Raw genomic sequence first — 13,424 nt, forward strand, 5'->3', positions numbered from 1 at the left:
TGTGTTGCACTGAGTACAAGGTAAATTCATTCAAGTTTCCACAATGTGGTAAATGTCTGTTGCTCAATCCATAGATCCTCACTACAGCTATTACTACTACACCAGGTGGTGGTGTTGCTGCTGCAACTATTAAAGCTTCTACTACAGCGCCATTGCTACACAATAATAGCAGTATGCCAGGTATCACAATACATAAGACAGCAGGAAAGAATAAAAGAAAGAACTTTTTAAAAAAAAGGGAAAATGGAGGAACTAAGCATTCAAAATTCAAACAAATTCACAACTTTAATGGTATACATTGAAATGGTCAACAGCAATGCAAAGACAATTGGCTAAAACATGCAAAAACAAAGTTGTGGTCCTGTAATTGAGGTGCATTTGTTCTGATACCCCTCTGAAATGAAATATTAGCAGAGGGTTAAATGTAGGCATAAATAAGTTAGTTCTAGAAGATCATATTTCTTCAGGGAAACCGTTAGATGTTAATATTTCAATATTTAGTCAATTTTTTAAAGGTAATTTGAACATATTTCAGTTCACTTTATTGAAATAAAGTTTCAGAAAGATTAAAGAGGAACAAGAATACTACTTTTCCAGAAGCACCAGATATCTGTACAGTATGTGTACTCCTGAAGGGTTGTTTCCTCTGTGCTGACTGACAGATATGAAAATAAAGCTTAAAAAGTTTCCAACATCAACATTTTTCCTGTTAATCTTGTCATTTATTGAGGCAGAACATACAACTTTTGTGTACTTACAGCACTTACATGTAGCAAGTACTACGTGTTTTACAAATAAAAAATAAATGAGCTCATTATTAAACTCAACGTAATCCAAACTTTACACTTCTCATGAGCACCGTCTCTGCTTTGAATCTGTTCCAGTGTTTGTGCTTGTCTGACGAATGACTCTGGGACTCAACAATGAGACAAATCCCAAGAGTCACACAGTAAGAAGACATGGTGATGTTGTGAGAGCCATAAAAAAAATCCATGAGCAGAAGAAACACAAACAATACACTAAACCATTGACTGAGTTAATACACGACTAATGCCATGAAGGTTGGGCCACACAGAGGCACACAGGCTGTGCAGGGATTTAACTCCGGATCGCCGCATCATCCAATATAAATATGGACTGTGGTTGGACCATGGCTTTATCTTGCAAGCTGAAATGTTCACGTTATCATCCCTACGTTGCCACCCTCTTCACTTCTTCTGGTGTGTCACTGCACGTCCCAGATCTCACAGAGCAGCGGGGTGAACTTGTGGTCGTTCATTCTCCAGGATGTGAGCATCTCTGCGTGGTAGTGGCTGAGTGTCCTCAGCTCCGTCAGACGGCCCAGGAGACGAGCAAAGTATTGCGGCTCCTGTGGATGCTGCAGGATGCACAGCTTCCTCAGCATGTCCAGTATGGTCTCTTGAAGTCTCTCAACGGCCTGCTGATCCTTCACATAGGGTCGATCTGGAGGGGAGTAAAGTGAACCGTGATGATAGAATATCATAAATTGTAGAAATTATATTGTTAAAAAAAAAAACCAACACCTTACATAGTGTCATTACAAAATACAGGTGGATCGTTGAAAGCGGTTGATACTGGCTCACCTGGTGTCAGGATGGTTATGGTGGTGAGGAGAGCCTGTTCCTCCTGCTGCATGTGCAGTTCACCGATGCTTTTGTAAAAGTTGAACATGGGTGTTATGAATTCCTCTGATATACCTGCAGAAACAATATAAATCAAATTTTCTAAATTATTTACGGTGAATGCACACAAGCAAGCTCCCCTTAAAAACTCTATGATAAGGGAAAGGTAAGTACAGACCTTGGATCAGGGATCAGTGAATGAGCTGTCTTTTAAGCCCTGGTTTAATTACTTACAGTAGATTTCAGCATGTATACAGTAATACATTAACAATGCACAATTGATAAATCTAACCAAACTTTTGTTGTTATCGACCAGGAGATTCTGGCTTGAGGTTGAGGTTAAACATACAAACACAGTTTTAAATCTGCTGTAGTCTCCCAGATGAACAGCAATCTGTTCATTCATGTTTACTGGAAATCTCTCCTACACCAGAGTTTAAACTTGGACACTGTAAACTGACTTTCTCAAATGATTACCTTTCAAAATAAGAAGTGATCTGTATCTGTATGCAGATGATGTTAGTCTGTATAGGGCTGCATCTCATGTGATGGACTAGTCTGATGAAAGATGGAGCAAATGAGGCGGTGCAGGTCAAAAAACAAGTATGGTTTGATCTGGTAAATTGCATGTATAGAATATTACAGAAGAAAGAGCAGGTAAAGAGTAGCCAGAGCTTGTCTTACATAACAGTCTGCACTTTGAGCCATTTAATTGACAGTCCTCCCTAATCTGCATTATTATTAACCTATATGATCGTCCACAGCAAAGACAATAAACTCAAGCTTACATAGAAGGAGAGCAGCACGTCTAGTTCTCCACGTAAAGGAAGTATTCTGGTGGTGTTTTTCTTGAAAACAGGGTACATTTCTGACGAATCATTCAAAAACAACTGGCTGCACAGCCAAATTTCATCAGACAAATTCCTTGCCTACAAACTGAAATAAAAAATTATGTTAACAAAGCTAGACAACTAACCAGAAAACATTGCTTTAAGATCGCTTGCCCCTTCCAATACATTTGCCCTTTATGCTGAAGGTTTTCCTCAGTTGTTCACATGGTAACAGAGGAACAAGTGATCATCTGACATTCAACAGTTAATGTAATCAATAAAAAACCTGACTGCAGTGACACTTTTTCAAAAGTTCTGCACATTTGACACTTTAATTCTAAAATCCCATGTGTTCATGTGTGCATTCAAAGGGCTGTCACGCATAAATAGTCTTAACTTGTGAATATACTGTTCAGTATGTTTATAGTATGAACCTGAGTGGTATCCAGATTAATGCAGTTTACTAAAACAGAGAGAGATAAATGAAAGGAGTCATGACTGTAAAATAAGGTGTTGGATGAGTGATATAATGTACATTATTCCACAAGAAGATTACAACTGAAGTGCTTTGTATTATGTCTTAACTCAGCTTTGATCATATATTTCCTGGTCATTAAAAAGCAGTAGTTGTGCCAGCAAGAGGTTCAGCCTCATCCATCTCTAAACAGGGAAAATATCTTTAGCATATAACAAATGTAAACTTCTCTGCTTTTCTTCTTTAGGTAATGATTCAATATTAAATAAGGACGATTATTACAAACTGCTCTCTATATAATTTCAAGTGTTTGCATTTAGTTTGCTCTCGCACACTGGCAACAGTTCCTACTTTTGACGCTCTTCAAACTGGCAGAGGTTGTCTGTCTGCTCGGACACATCATCAAGCGTTCAGAAATGCCAGCGGGGCTCAGAGGGAGAGAAGTGGACAATGGCACTCCTGATGTTTTGATAATGAACAATGGTCTCTTCAGACAGCTTTGCTCCCTTATTCTCCCAGACTGGCCTTTAGTGTGAATATATCTTATCCCCACCATTCACAGCAGAGCTGCGCTGAGGGACCCAGTGACTCACACACACTCCTGCCATCACTGCCGCTGTCTGTCTAACTGTCCAACCTGGTTGACATAATGACACCTTGGATACATACAAATGATTATTTAAAACCACCAGGCAGAGAACTGTTTGATATGGGATATATGTGTAAATAGAGAGGCTGCAAACCTTATAAACCTTATATATGTGTGTGTTTTAACAAATCAAACCCAGTGCCACTAAAGAGCTGGGTTTTCTTTGAATTCTCTCCTTCACCTGCTGGCATTCTCACCCACATGCCTAAACAGAGCGAAACTTTACCCACAGGGTGTGTGTGCATGTGTAACCTACACCCAGCCAGAGATCAACAGGTCAGCACACATCGTCCAGCTGCATCAGATCCGATCAGGCAGATCAATTATTAATGGAGGATCTGACTAGACCTGGCTGCTTGGCTGCAAGTGGAACTACAAATGTCATGATGCTGCATGTGCAGCTGGTAGAGCAAAGGACCAAGACTCTTGAAGGTTATGAATTAGGAGTACAAATATTCTAGTTCCACACTTTACATGGATTATTCTGATTGGTAAAAAGCCATATATCAGTGTGGTTGCACTGTCTGAATTTTGATGGAGCTGTTCAAGCTTCAGTGCCAAAAAGTACAGTGTGTTGTATCAGACAGTGCCTTTCTTATTTTTATGTATCACTTCATGTTGACTCACCACTCTTGCGTATCCTCTCCTCCAAAACTTCTGTGTATCCGTTGGGCATCTTCTTGCTGAGAACCTGAGCTGAGCGCAGAAACATGGCTTCCACAGCCGAACCCTTCAGCAGAGCGATCTGATCCTCACGATCCAGAGAGAGAAAGCCTGCCAGAGGCATCACGCCACTCTTTGTTATTATTATGCTGTTATCATGGTGTCAGTGTGTTATTCTCTCTATATTCGATTTGAAAACTAGGAAACAGTACCTGGAATATTTTTTGTAAACTCCACCAGCACTTGAACTTGACTTGTTGCCATTTCCGTCAATAGGAGGAAGTTTTCCTCTGCGCTGTACTGTTCCTGTAGCTGGAGGGGAAACAACAAGAGTAAACAGCCAAGACCAGGCTGCATAAACTCCACCAGCAGCAGGTAACACCAGTCTCAGCCATGAGCCTGGGAACAACTACATTCAGAAGCTATAAGGGGGTATCAGAGTTATGACGATGTCATCATAAGTGTCTGAAATTTAGATGAACGTCAGCCGAACGGTTCGAGTGTGGCATCTTTCTGTCCTGGCTCAGTGTGTATGAGCTGCACTCTCTGTAGCCAATTTTCAGGAACTCATCTATTGGACCTTTTACTGTCAATAATTCAAATAGGGTATATTGATATTATATATTAGATATATATTGATATAGAGGGTAATATACCAGTTTTTTGGCCATGTCTTGAGGAATTTGATGTCTGTTGTAAGCATCCACGATGAGTTTCATGAGCGCCTGCTGCTCTTTGGTGATATGAACTTTTTCCTGGATACAAACGGAAAACGGAAACAACACATCATTACGTGGTGACACATCTTTTCATCACAATTTGCAACACTGCAAATTTCCAGGACACGGCAGAGGCTGTGATTACCTTTGACAGTTTGGTGGTTGAAGTGACCTGTTTGTTGTCCGTGTTGTCTGCCCCCTCTGTCTCGTCTCCAGTCGACTGTCCCGGGGAGGCCTTGGTGTTCTTTCGCAGCCTTTTAGATTTACACTGGATCTCTGTCAGCAGGCCTGCCAGCGGTGATGAAGGCTTCACTATGTGTGTTAAATACCTCACAGCTCTTATCCAACAGTATTTGTAAATGTTCATTTTCATTTATCATGAGGTCAAATTAAAGTTGTTTTTAATATTAGTTCCAATACTGTGTAGAATCACTAATGAAGTGAAAATCTGAATTATATTTTAGTAATTTTCTGCCATTAATATGTTAACATCATATATTATATCCACTGTAACGTAATCCATACATGTCAGTGACCTATAAGTCACAGCTTACATTTAAATCTTTGCATGCTTGTTTCTATTCCTTTCAGTGATTTATTGTCGTGTTTCATTTAATTCTACTATTTTATAATCTGATTATATGTTTATTTTGCTGCTACAATAGCCTCATTTTCCATCAAGTAAAACTAAATTTTCTACTTCACCATCCTTTATTATGGTACCTTGTTCTAACGATAATGTGTGAATGTAAAACCTTGTTAGTTGTTCACATTCCTATTTGACTTTGTAAGTTCAGTCAAAAAAGTGGTGAAAGAGTTTCCCTCTTTAAACTAGACTTGAGAGGAAAGTGAGGAGAGGGGAGTAATCAAAGAAATAAGACTCTCCAGTAAATTAGTGTCTGTCTTTTCACACTATGACCAACAAAGTCTCATTTGTTGAGCTCTTACTATGAGCTATGAGGTCAAGTCATGAACGCCTGCCACTCTGCAATATTCATCACAACTCCCCTTCATTATTTATGAGCAACAGGAGTCCAGTCCATCCTCCTGCTCTATTCAACTGACAGCTCTTTATAGACCCAATAACTAATAATCCTCCAAAGACCGCAAAAGTACGTGTACACATTTACAGGTTCTGTCTTCACATTGACGTAGGAAAACACACAAGACTGCATTCCCAAATACCCAAAAGTGTTAAGATACGACACTCATAGCAGATTCCTTTTAATGACAGCAGCCACTTTTGAAGTTAATTTGTCCTAAATGGAGCTTAACGTGTCTGTTTAATTGCTTCTACTCCTGTAACAGTGACAAAAGCTGGACCTTTCTATTGTGTGATCTGTGACATTCAATCCCCCAGTAAAACTCAACAGGCCATGTCAGAATGGAAAATGAGGGCTCACCTGCAGCCTTTAACAGCCTCTCCTGACTCCACTAAACAGACAGTATGTGATGTGTGACAGTATGTAGAAATATGTTTACAATTCTTTCATTCCCTGTCAGCATGAACAGGAACCAGAGTCTCGCAGCGATACTCACATTCAGCCAGCATGCCCATCTCCTTGCACTTTCTTAGCCGACACTCCTGGCATTTCCTGCGCATATACATGTCCATCTCACAGTTTCCGCCACTCTTGCATTTGTACACGGCATTCTTCGTTATGCTCCGTCTGAAGAAACCTGAACATGGTTGACAAAACAAAACATCATCATGAGCCAGGTGCAGAACATGACATTTTGTTCTCTGATGGATACGTACAGTATGTTCTGTTGGGCAACACTTTAGTATCGTGGTGGAAAGTAACTAAATACATTCACTTAAGTACTGCATTAAAGTGTACTTAATTATTTCCATTTAATACTACGTTTTACTTCTGCTCCACTACATTTCAGACTGTACTTACATACTACTCATTTTTCTAACTACATTTAATGCCAGCTATAGTTACTAGTTACTTTGCAGATTACGGTTCTCTGCAATAAATATGATGCAATCTTGTAAGTTAAACTATACAAAGCAGTGTACATTATCTCAGCAGCAGCAGTAAATGGCTGCTTATGCAACATTTATCAGGGATAATAAAATAGCAATAAATATATATTATATTACAGCACTCTGAAAGAGCTCCTTCTGCATATCGAGTTCTAGTAATTATGATACTTAAATCTGTATTAACAGATGTTTCTTTTGTTGATCACTTTGGGGCAGCAGAAACAAGCTGTGAAGTATTATAGTATAAGTAGTATTGACATATTATCAGCTATTACGTAGCTATGACGAACATGTTAGCATGCATTTGTCCATGTACACATCCAGCTTATCCAGTGTGTTTGAATGTAAGTCAAATATTCACTCATCTTTTCGCTCTGTTTTTGGTCTCCACCCACTCCTGACGGAAATATCTGGCTCTTTAGCTGCTAAATGCTCCACTGTGTTCACCAGTTAGTCTCGAACAGTGTCTGTCTGTTGTTTGGTGCTGAGCAGGTGTTGTACAGTATACTTTTTCGCTGAAAACTGCTGCCCGCTGGAGCTCAAAACAACGCTGATGAGAGCCGTGAGCGTGAACCAAAACAGTAACGTTGCAGGCCGGAAAACCAAAACAATGAGATGCTAAAATGCTCTGCTGAGCTCGGGGGAAGCGGTAGATTTGGGTGATAATAAGATAATGCCTTTCACATACACATCGTCATTTGAGCCATTGTTAATATGAAAATATTGATTATAGCTGCTTTAAGAACATTTTGCAGATATTCCTTCTGCACTGGGTAAAAGTTTGAATTCGGGACTTTCAGAAGTATCTTTTTTTCATCGTTATGTTGTGCTAGTTTTACGTGAAGGATCTGATCTTCTTCCATCGCTGCTCTGTACGTATTCCACGCACATTTAAGCTTCTTTAACCAGGAAGGATAATTGACAAGCTGATGTAAATTAAATTCGTAGGTTACACACTGTTCTAATAATGTCACGGAGAGAATCCAGCTGGCAGCGTTCCAGACAGGGAGAGAGCAACGGAGCAAAACACAAACACACACACACACACACACACACACACACAGAATAACTTTGGAACAGTTATTAGACATTCTGACATACAACATTAAGCAGAATGACATGCATTAGCGTAACTGAGCTCAGGTTGCTCCTGCATTGTACAGCAGAAAGCTGAGAGGGAACCCAATCTGGCAGCAGCACCAGGTAGACCTGAGCCTATTCTCAGTCAAATGGCAGGACAGGCCAGCTGCTGCACTCCCGGCTTTGTCCAACCTCACCGTGTGGAATTACACTCATGTCCATTCACCCTGCAGTTTGGCAGGAATCACAGCAAATTCACAGTGTCATAAAAGCATGTGGAGGAGCTGTGAGAGGCCACAACAAGTGAATCATTTTTACATGGAGAAGGGTTGTAAAGTTGTGCTCGCTCTTAGTGTAATATTTCCTCATATATCCTTTGTTCTCAGCCTCAATCTTATCTGCAGCTCAAGAAGTCAAACTCAGATGCACTGTATGATTGGATTTTACTGCCTGTCCCTCACATGTAATTAAATATGGAATCAACAGCATTATGCCACAGTGTACAGCAGTAGTAGTAATAGTTGTTAAGTACGATCAAACAACCCTCAATCTATTTTTATCGACAGCAGACAAATCAGATGCAGCACCAAAGCATATTCTGTGAAGAACGGATAGATGACAAATGCTCATGTAATTAAAAACTCTTCACCAGCAACGGTCCATGCCTAGAAATGTACTTTAAACAGCACAAATCCAACCTTAGATAAATACAGTGTATGTCTCATAGGTTATTAATAATCAACAACAGCACTCAGACTTTGCCTTTTGCCTGAAAAGCTGATCATAAACACATCATCTAACTGGAAGCAGCTTCTTACAGTACATGTTTCTACCTTGTGTTTACATTTGTTTTTGGGGTATTTAATACTTTCAAATAGTAAAACTCCAATTACACCAACAGCCATTATTACTAAAAATGCAAGTAAATCTAAAACAGAGGGGAGTAAAAATCACATGTACAACTGTTGTAAGCATGTTCTAGTAACTGTTAAATCCAACGTATTTGTGTCCTTACAGCGCATCTTCCCTCACCTTTACATCCCTCACAGGTGAGGGCGTTATAGTGGTATCCAGAGGCCTTGTCTCCGCACACAACACACAGTTCCTCCCCTTTGACCCTTCCGGCCTGCGACATGTGCCGGGTCCTCTTGCACACGGCAGGCACCACAGCGGACACCTCCTCCATCTCAGCATCATAGCTAACCTCAAGGGGTCCTTTCCTCAGTTCATATATCCCCGCGTGTGAGTACCATTCGTCTCCACTGTATGGAGGGTAGTAATTCTGACTGGAGTAGTATGGTGTGGAAGACATGGTCGGCTCCATGGACGGGTACTGCATGCTGGGATAACTGGTGAAGGGTAAGATGTCGGGATCCTGCAGCAGAGGACTGCCTTGATCTGCCAGAATATCTGAGAGAGACGTAGGAGAGGGATTATAAAATAACTCTAAAACAGCATGCGCAGCAAAAAATTCTTGACTCCAGTTCTGCTTACACTAATAATGACAGTCACATTTACTTTCAGATCCCAAAATTACAAGAGAGTTGTTTTAGAGAGCTTAAAAATCAGTTTAAGGTACCAATATTTCAACTTACAGCAATTGATTTTTGGGTGTCCACTTGAGGGCAACATTGACATTTAATCACCTTAAGAGGTTGACATGTTTCTTGCCACCTGATGAATGAATGAATGTCTTACAGCTGTCTCTGGTCTCCACCTACTCCGGAGGGAAATATCTGGCTCTTTAGCTGCTAAATGGTTCACTATGTTCACTAGCTAGTTGCTAACTTTGTCTGTCGTTGGGTGATGGGCAGGTGGTGTACACTGAGTTTGTCACAGCTATTTAGCTGAAAAGCTGCCTGGAAATTATGCAAACAAGAGCGATGAGAGTGAACGAAAAACTGTACTTGCAGGCCACAAAAGCAAAACAATGAGCTGAAAGATGCTAAAATGCCCCGTAGAACTGAGGGATACAGAGTCTGGTGATAATGATCTGTGGGATCATCACTACAAGTGACCCCTTGCACATTACAAGTAGTCATTTGATCCATTGTTAATATGAAAATATTGATTAATGTGGCTTTATCAATATGGACTGGTTCCTTGCATGGGAATGGTGAAGCGTAAGTGTCAGAGGCAGTCGAATACCAGAGGAAATTCATTTTGAATAATGTCAAGACAAGACATCCTTCTGCCCCGAAATCACATGTTTCTGTCAAGGAGCAGTCTGTGCAACATGATACCTTCAATCATTAAACCCTCCATTTTGATAAGGAAAAACTCCACAAAACAGTTTTATTTCAAGCGCTTCCCTGCTGAAGCTTGTTAGAATAGGAACTGGCTCAGCAGTCGTCGGTAACCCACACAACACATACTATAAACCTATGAATGATTAACAGCTCGCTTGCACAGAGCACACTGTGTCTTTTATAAAACAAGTTGCCACTTCTGAAACAGATACAAGAATGTTAACAGGATTGCGGTGTTGTTTCATCATTACTGAGTCCCAGAGCAAGAGTGACACATTCATGACACGACATTTCCTTTAAAAACAGCAGAGGAGTGACGAGTACCTCTTTAAAGACCACGTGGAGTCTACAAGAATAATCCCTCCACTGAACTGAAATATTGTCATGCGTTCAAATCTGTCATTAAAGCAGACAGACACTAATACAATATCTGTAAAGTATGCGTAACACTGACCTCTTGAAGACTTGGTCTGGACCATGGCCATCTCCGTGGGACCAAACACACAAACTATATTATATAGACTTTACTCTCTGATCCCAACAGTCCAGCTGTGTTTTGTAAATCAGTCCTTCCTTTGCCTCTAACTAATAAAATCATCTTCCATTTATTTCTTTTAAAATCTTAAAATCTTCCTTTACAGACGTGAGAACAGTAGATCAACCACTGAACTACTTGGCGCTAGCTTGAGAAATCCCAAGGGGGAGCAAAGGTTGGGACGGCTACTCATTAACTCACACAGTCACATTTCTTTGCATCATTACAAGTAGCCGGACAGTGTGTAAAGTCTTTTCCAGATTGGAGGCACTGGTACCAACTGACTGCTACTGTATGGTGTTGCTTGAGTTTGGGAGCAGGATCATGTGCATTATATAAGTTTTGCTGCATCTGTGCTCTGTTGTTTTTGAAATCTTCATCAATCTTCATCGTCACCGTCTGATCATAATTTCTTTTTCAAATACGAATCGCTCTTCCTATTACTGTATTAGTGTTCCTCTTTCGTTTTGTGAGGTGAAGGTATCTATGTGCTTTTTCAACGTATTTCAAATTTCATCAATACTTTGTTTATGACCAAAAACAACTTCAGCTGTGTTTAGTACTAAATGGAATCTGTTAGCATGCTAATACACTAAAGTAAGAAAGTGAACATGGTAAACATAATACCTGCTAAACATCAGTGAGCATGTTAGCATGCTGCGGTTAGCATTTAGCTCAAAGCACCGCTTCTGTGAGCTGGTTCCTGCCAAGCACACTTACCAAACAAGTGGCCGGTCTCTGAGATGGAGAATTCATCGCTGGGTGGGATTTCCAGCGGTCCCACCACATTGATGTCGGGGCCCACCCACTCATTCATCCAGGAGGGTCGTCGGGCACCAGCTCAGAAAACACAGGGCTGCAAAGCAGTAGTAACCCTCTGTAACAAGCATAAAAATAGTGTGATTTGTGAACCATGATTTGTGAACCATCTCCTGAACACCCTAATAGGCCTGCAGGATCATCTGAAACCTGCACCATGGTGTAATTAAACATCGGCCTTGGAGTCTCTACATCAACACACCTGACAGGTCTTCTCTCCCACACAGGGATGATATGTTCAGTAGCTGCCTGCAGAGAGGTGGGGGATGAAGGTCAGGCGCCAACAAGGCCTCCCTAAGAGCAAGTCGTGGAAACAGTCTTTTCTTTCTACCTCCTGTCAGAGCGGTTATTATATGTCCCCTTCCATTACATATTCAAGTACACATTGTGTCATTAGGGCTCACGTGATAGGATGTATCATACGATCAGTGTTGTCTTTCTTTCTTAATGTAATTTTACTAAACATAATGTATGCAAGCCTTTGGTCATACAGCGTATTTAATGATACAGTAAAACTCTGTATTGTAGATGAGCTTGAAGGTATCTCGTGAGCAACAGACACGTTTTTTAACTTGTCCATGGCCTTTCTGGTGTCAAGGCCACAACACGGTCACATGTGAGACATTACTTTTATAGGCCACCTTGTTCTTTTTAATTAACTCAGTGTAATTTCCCCTGAGATCCCAAAGCAACCCACAAGGATTCAGAAACCTCCAGTCCACTCTAACAACCCACACAACAGCCAAACATACCTCAGACTCAGTGGCACACCGCGGGCTCATAAGAAGTGGAAACTGAAATATGCTCAGGCTCGAACTCATAGCTCTTACCTTGTCCTGGTGAGTTGAAGTTGAGTTGATGTTGAATTCCTGCCCGCTAACTTTCCTCGTTTTCAGATATCCACGCCGTGAGCTACAGCTCAATCAATATTTGCTAATGAACATTTAGCTGCTTGTGTCTGGGCTCCAGTGAGAGCATGTGTGACCAGTTGAGGTCAGGGAGAAATGGATGGTGGTTATTAATTAAACTGTCCATTCCTGTCCATGTCATCCCCCCTCCAAACATGCCCCCCCCCCCCCCCCCCCCAACCTCCATCCCAAAAAAAATCCCTTTTTATCGCACCAAGAGGCTGCCTCATGTATTCTCCAGCAGACCAGAAATCCCACCCACCCACACAAACACCACACATGGAACATATATCCAGTCATTAGCAAACAACTGGTGTTATTAGTACGAGCAAGCCGGGTGGATGTGCTGCTATCAGTTGACTAGTTTATAGTTTTTATCTTTGAATAAAAACAGAGTCATGGTGCGTTTTTGTGTCTTCTTTCCACTGCAACTACACTGACATTTTATAATAATCATTTCATAAGCACTTGAAGAAATTGAGGTTATCATAGAAAACTTCTGACTGTGGCAATCGTTGCGTTGCGTCCTTGAACTAATTAAAGCCATTTTATCATGTCACTGAATGTGGAGTATCAGTCGACACTAGATCTGTTTATATTGGCACTTTCATACCTCAGTGTACCTGCCCTGTTGTACTGTAAGAAGGACATACACACAGAAAGTCAAAATTGCCTTGTCTTTATAGTCCTTAATTTGTCTAAAAAGCAATAGTTTAATCATTGATGGGTTGTTGCTCCATCCAAAGAGGCCCTTCTGAGTCAACAGACAGTCTCTGAAATAAACAGAACCTTTGCCATTGGCTGCTGGCTGTTTGTGGACTAGCTGGTCTTTGTTTGAGAGCATGTGGGGAATGAGCTGGT

The 13,424-nt window shown here is 40.8% G+C and overlaps 1 protein-coding gene across 2 annotated transcripts; it reads right to left on the reverse strand.

Moving 5' to 3' along the window:
* Positions 1-1,225: 1,225 nt before the first annotated feature.
* On the reverse strand, positions 1,226-11,653 carry nr1h4 (nuclear receptor subfamily 1, group H, member 4). Of its 2 annotated transcripts, none has more exons than XM_070907681.1 (9): positions 11,557-11,653; positions 9,085-9,462; positions 6,519-6,659; positions 5,125-5,267; positions 4,917-5,015; positions 4,473-4,572; positions 4,225-4,371; positions 1,605-1,718; positions 1,226-1,464 (listed from the first exon to the last, which is right to left on the reverse strand). In XM_070907681.1, exons 1-9 carry the CDS (start codon positions 11,651-11,653, stop codon positions 1,226-1,228), a joined length of 1,458 nt encoding a protein of 485 aa, XP_070763782.1. The 2 variants fall into 2 exon arrangements, with proteins under 2 accessions (XP_070763782.1, XP_070763783.1); XM_070907682.1 differs by lacking the exon at positions 11,557-11,653 and adding an exon at positions 10,756-10,786.
* Between the last annotated feature and the right edge of the window lie 1,771 nt (positions 11,654-13,424).

The sequence above is a fragment of the Enoplosus armatus genome, chromosome 6, assembly GCF_043641665.1.
Source record: "Enoplosus armatus isolate fEnoArm2 chromosome 6, fEnoArm2.hap1, whole genome shotgun sequence".
Taxonomy (NCBI): domain Eukaryota; kingdom Metazoa; phylum Chordata; class Actinopteri; order Centrarchiformes; family Enoplosidae; genus Enoplosus; species Enoplosus armatus.

What these genes read in the sequence shown, in the direction of transcription:
- nr1h4 (XM_070907681.1), bottom strand. Translation starts at nt 11,653, where the DNA reads ATGAATGAGTGGGTGGGCCCCGACATCAATGTGGTGGGACCGCTGGAA. An exon ending in GATGGGCATGCTGGCTGAAT is followed by an intron (nt 5,268 to 6,518) that starts GTGAGTATCGCT and finishes CACCGCTGGCAG; the next exon opens with GCCTGCTGACAGAGATCCAG. An exon ending in CAACCACCAAACTGTCAAAG is followed by an intron (nt 5,016 to 5,124) that starts GTAATCACAGCC and finishes GTTTGTATCCAG; the next exon opens with GAAAAAGTTCATATCACCAA.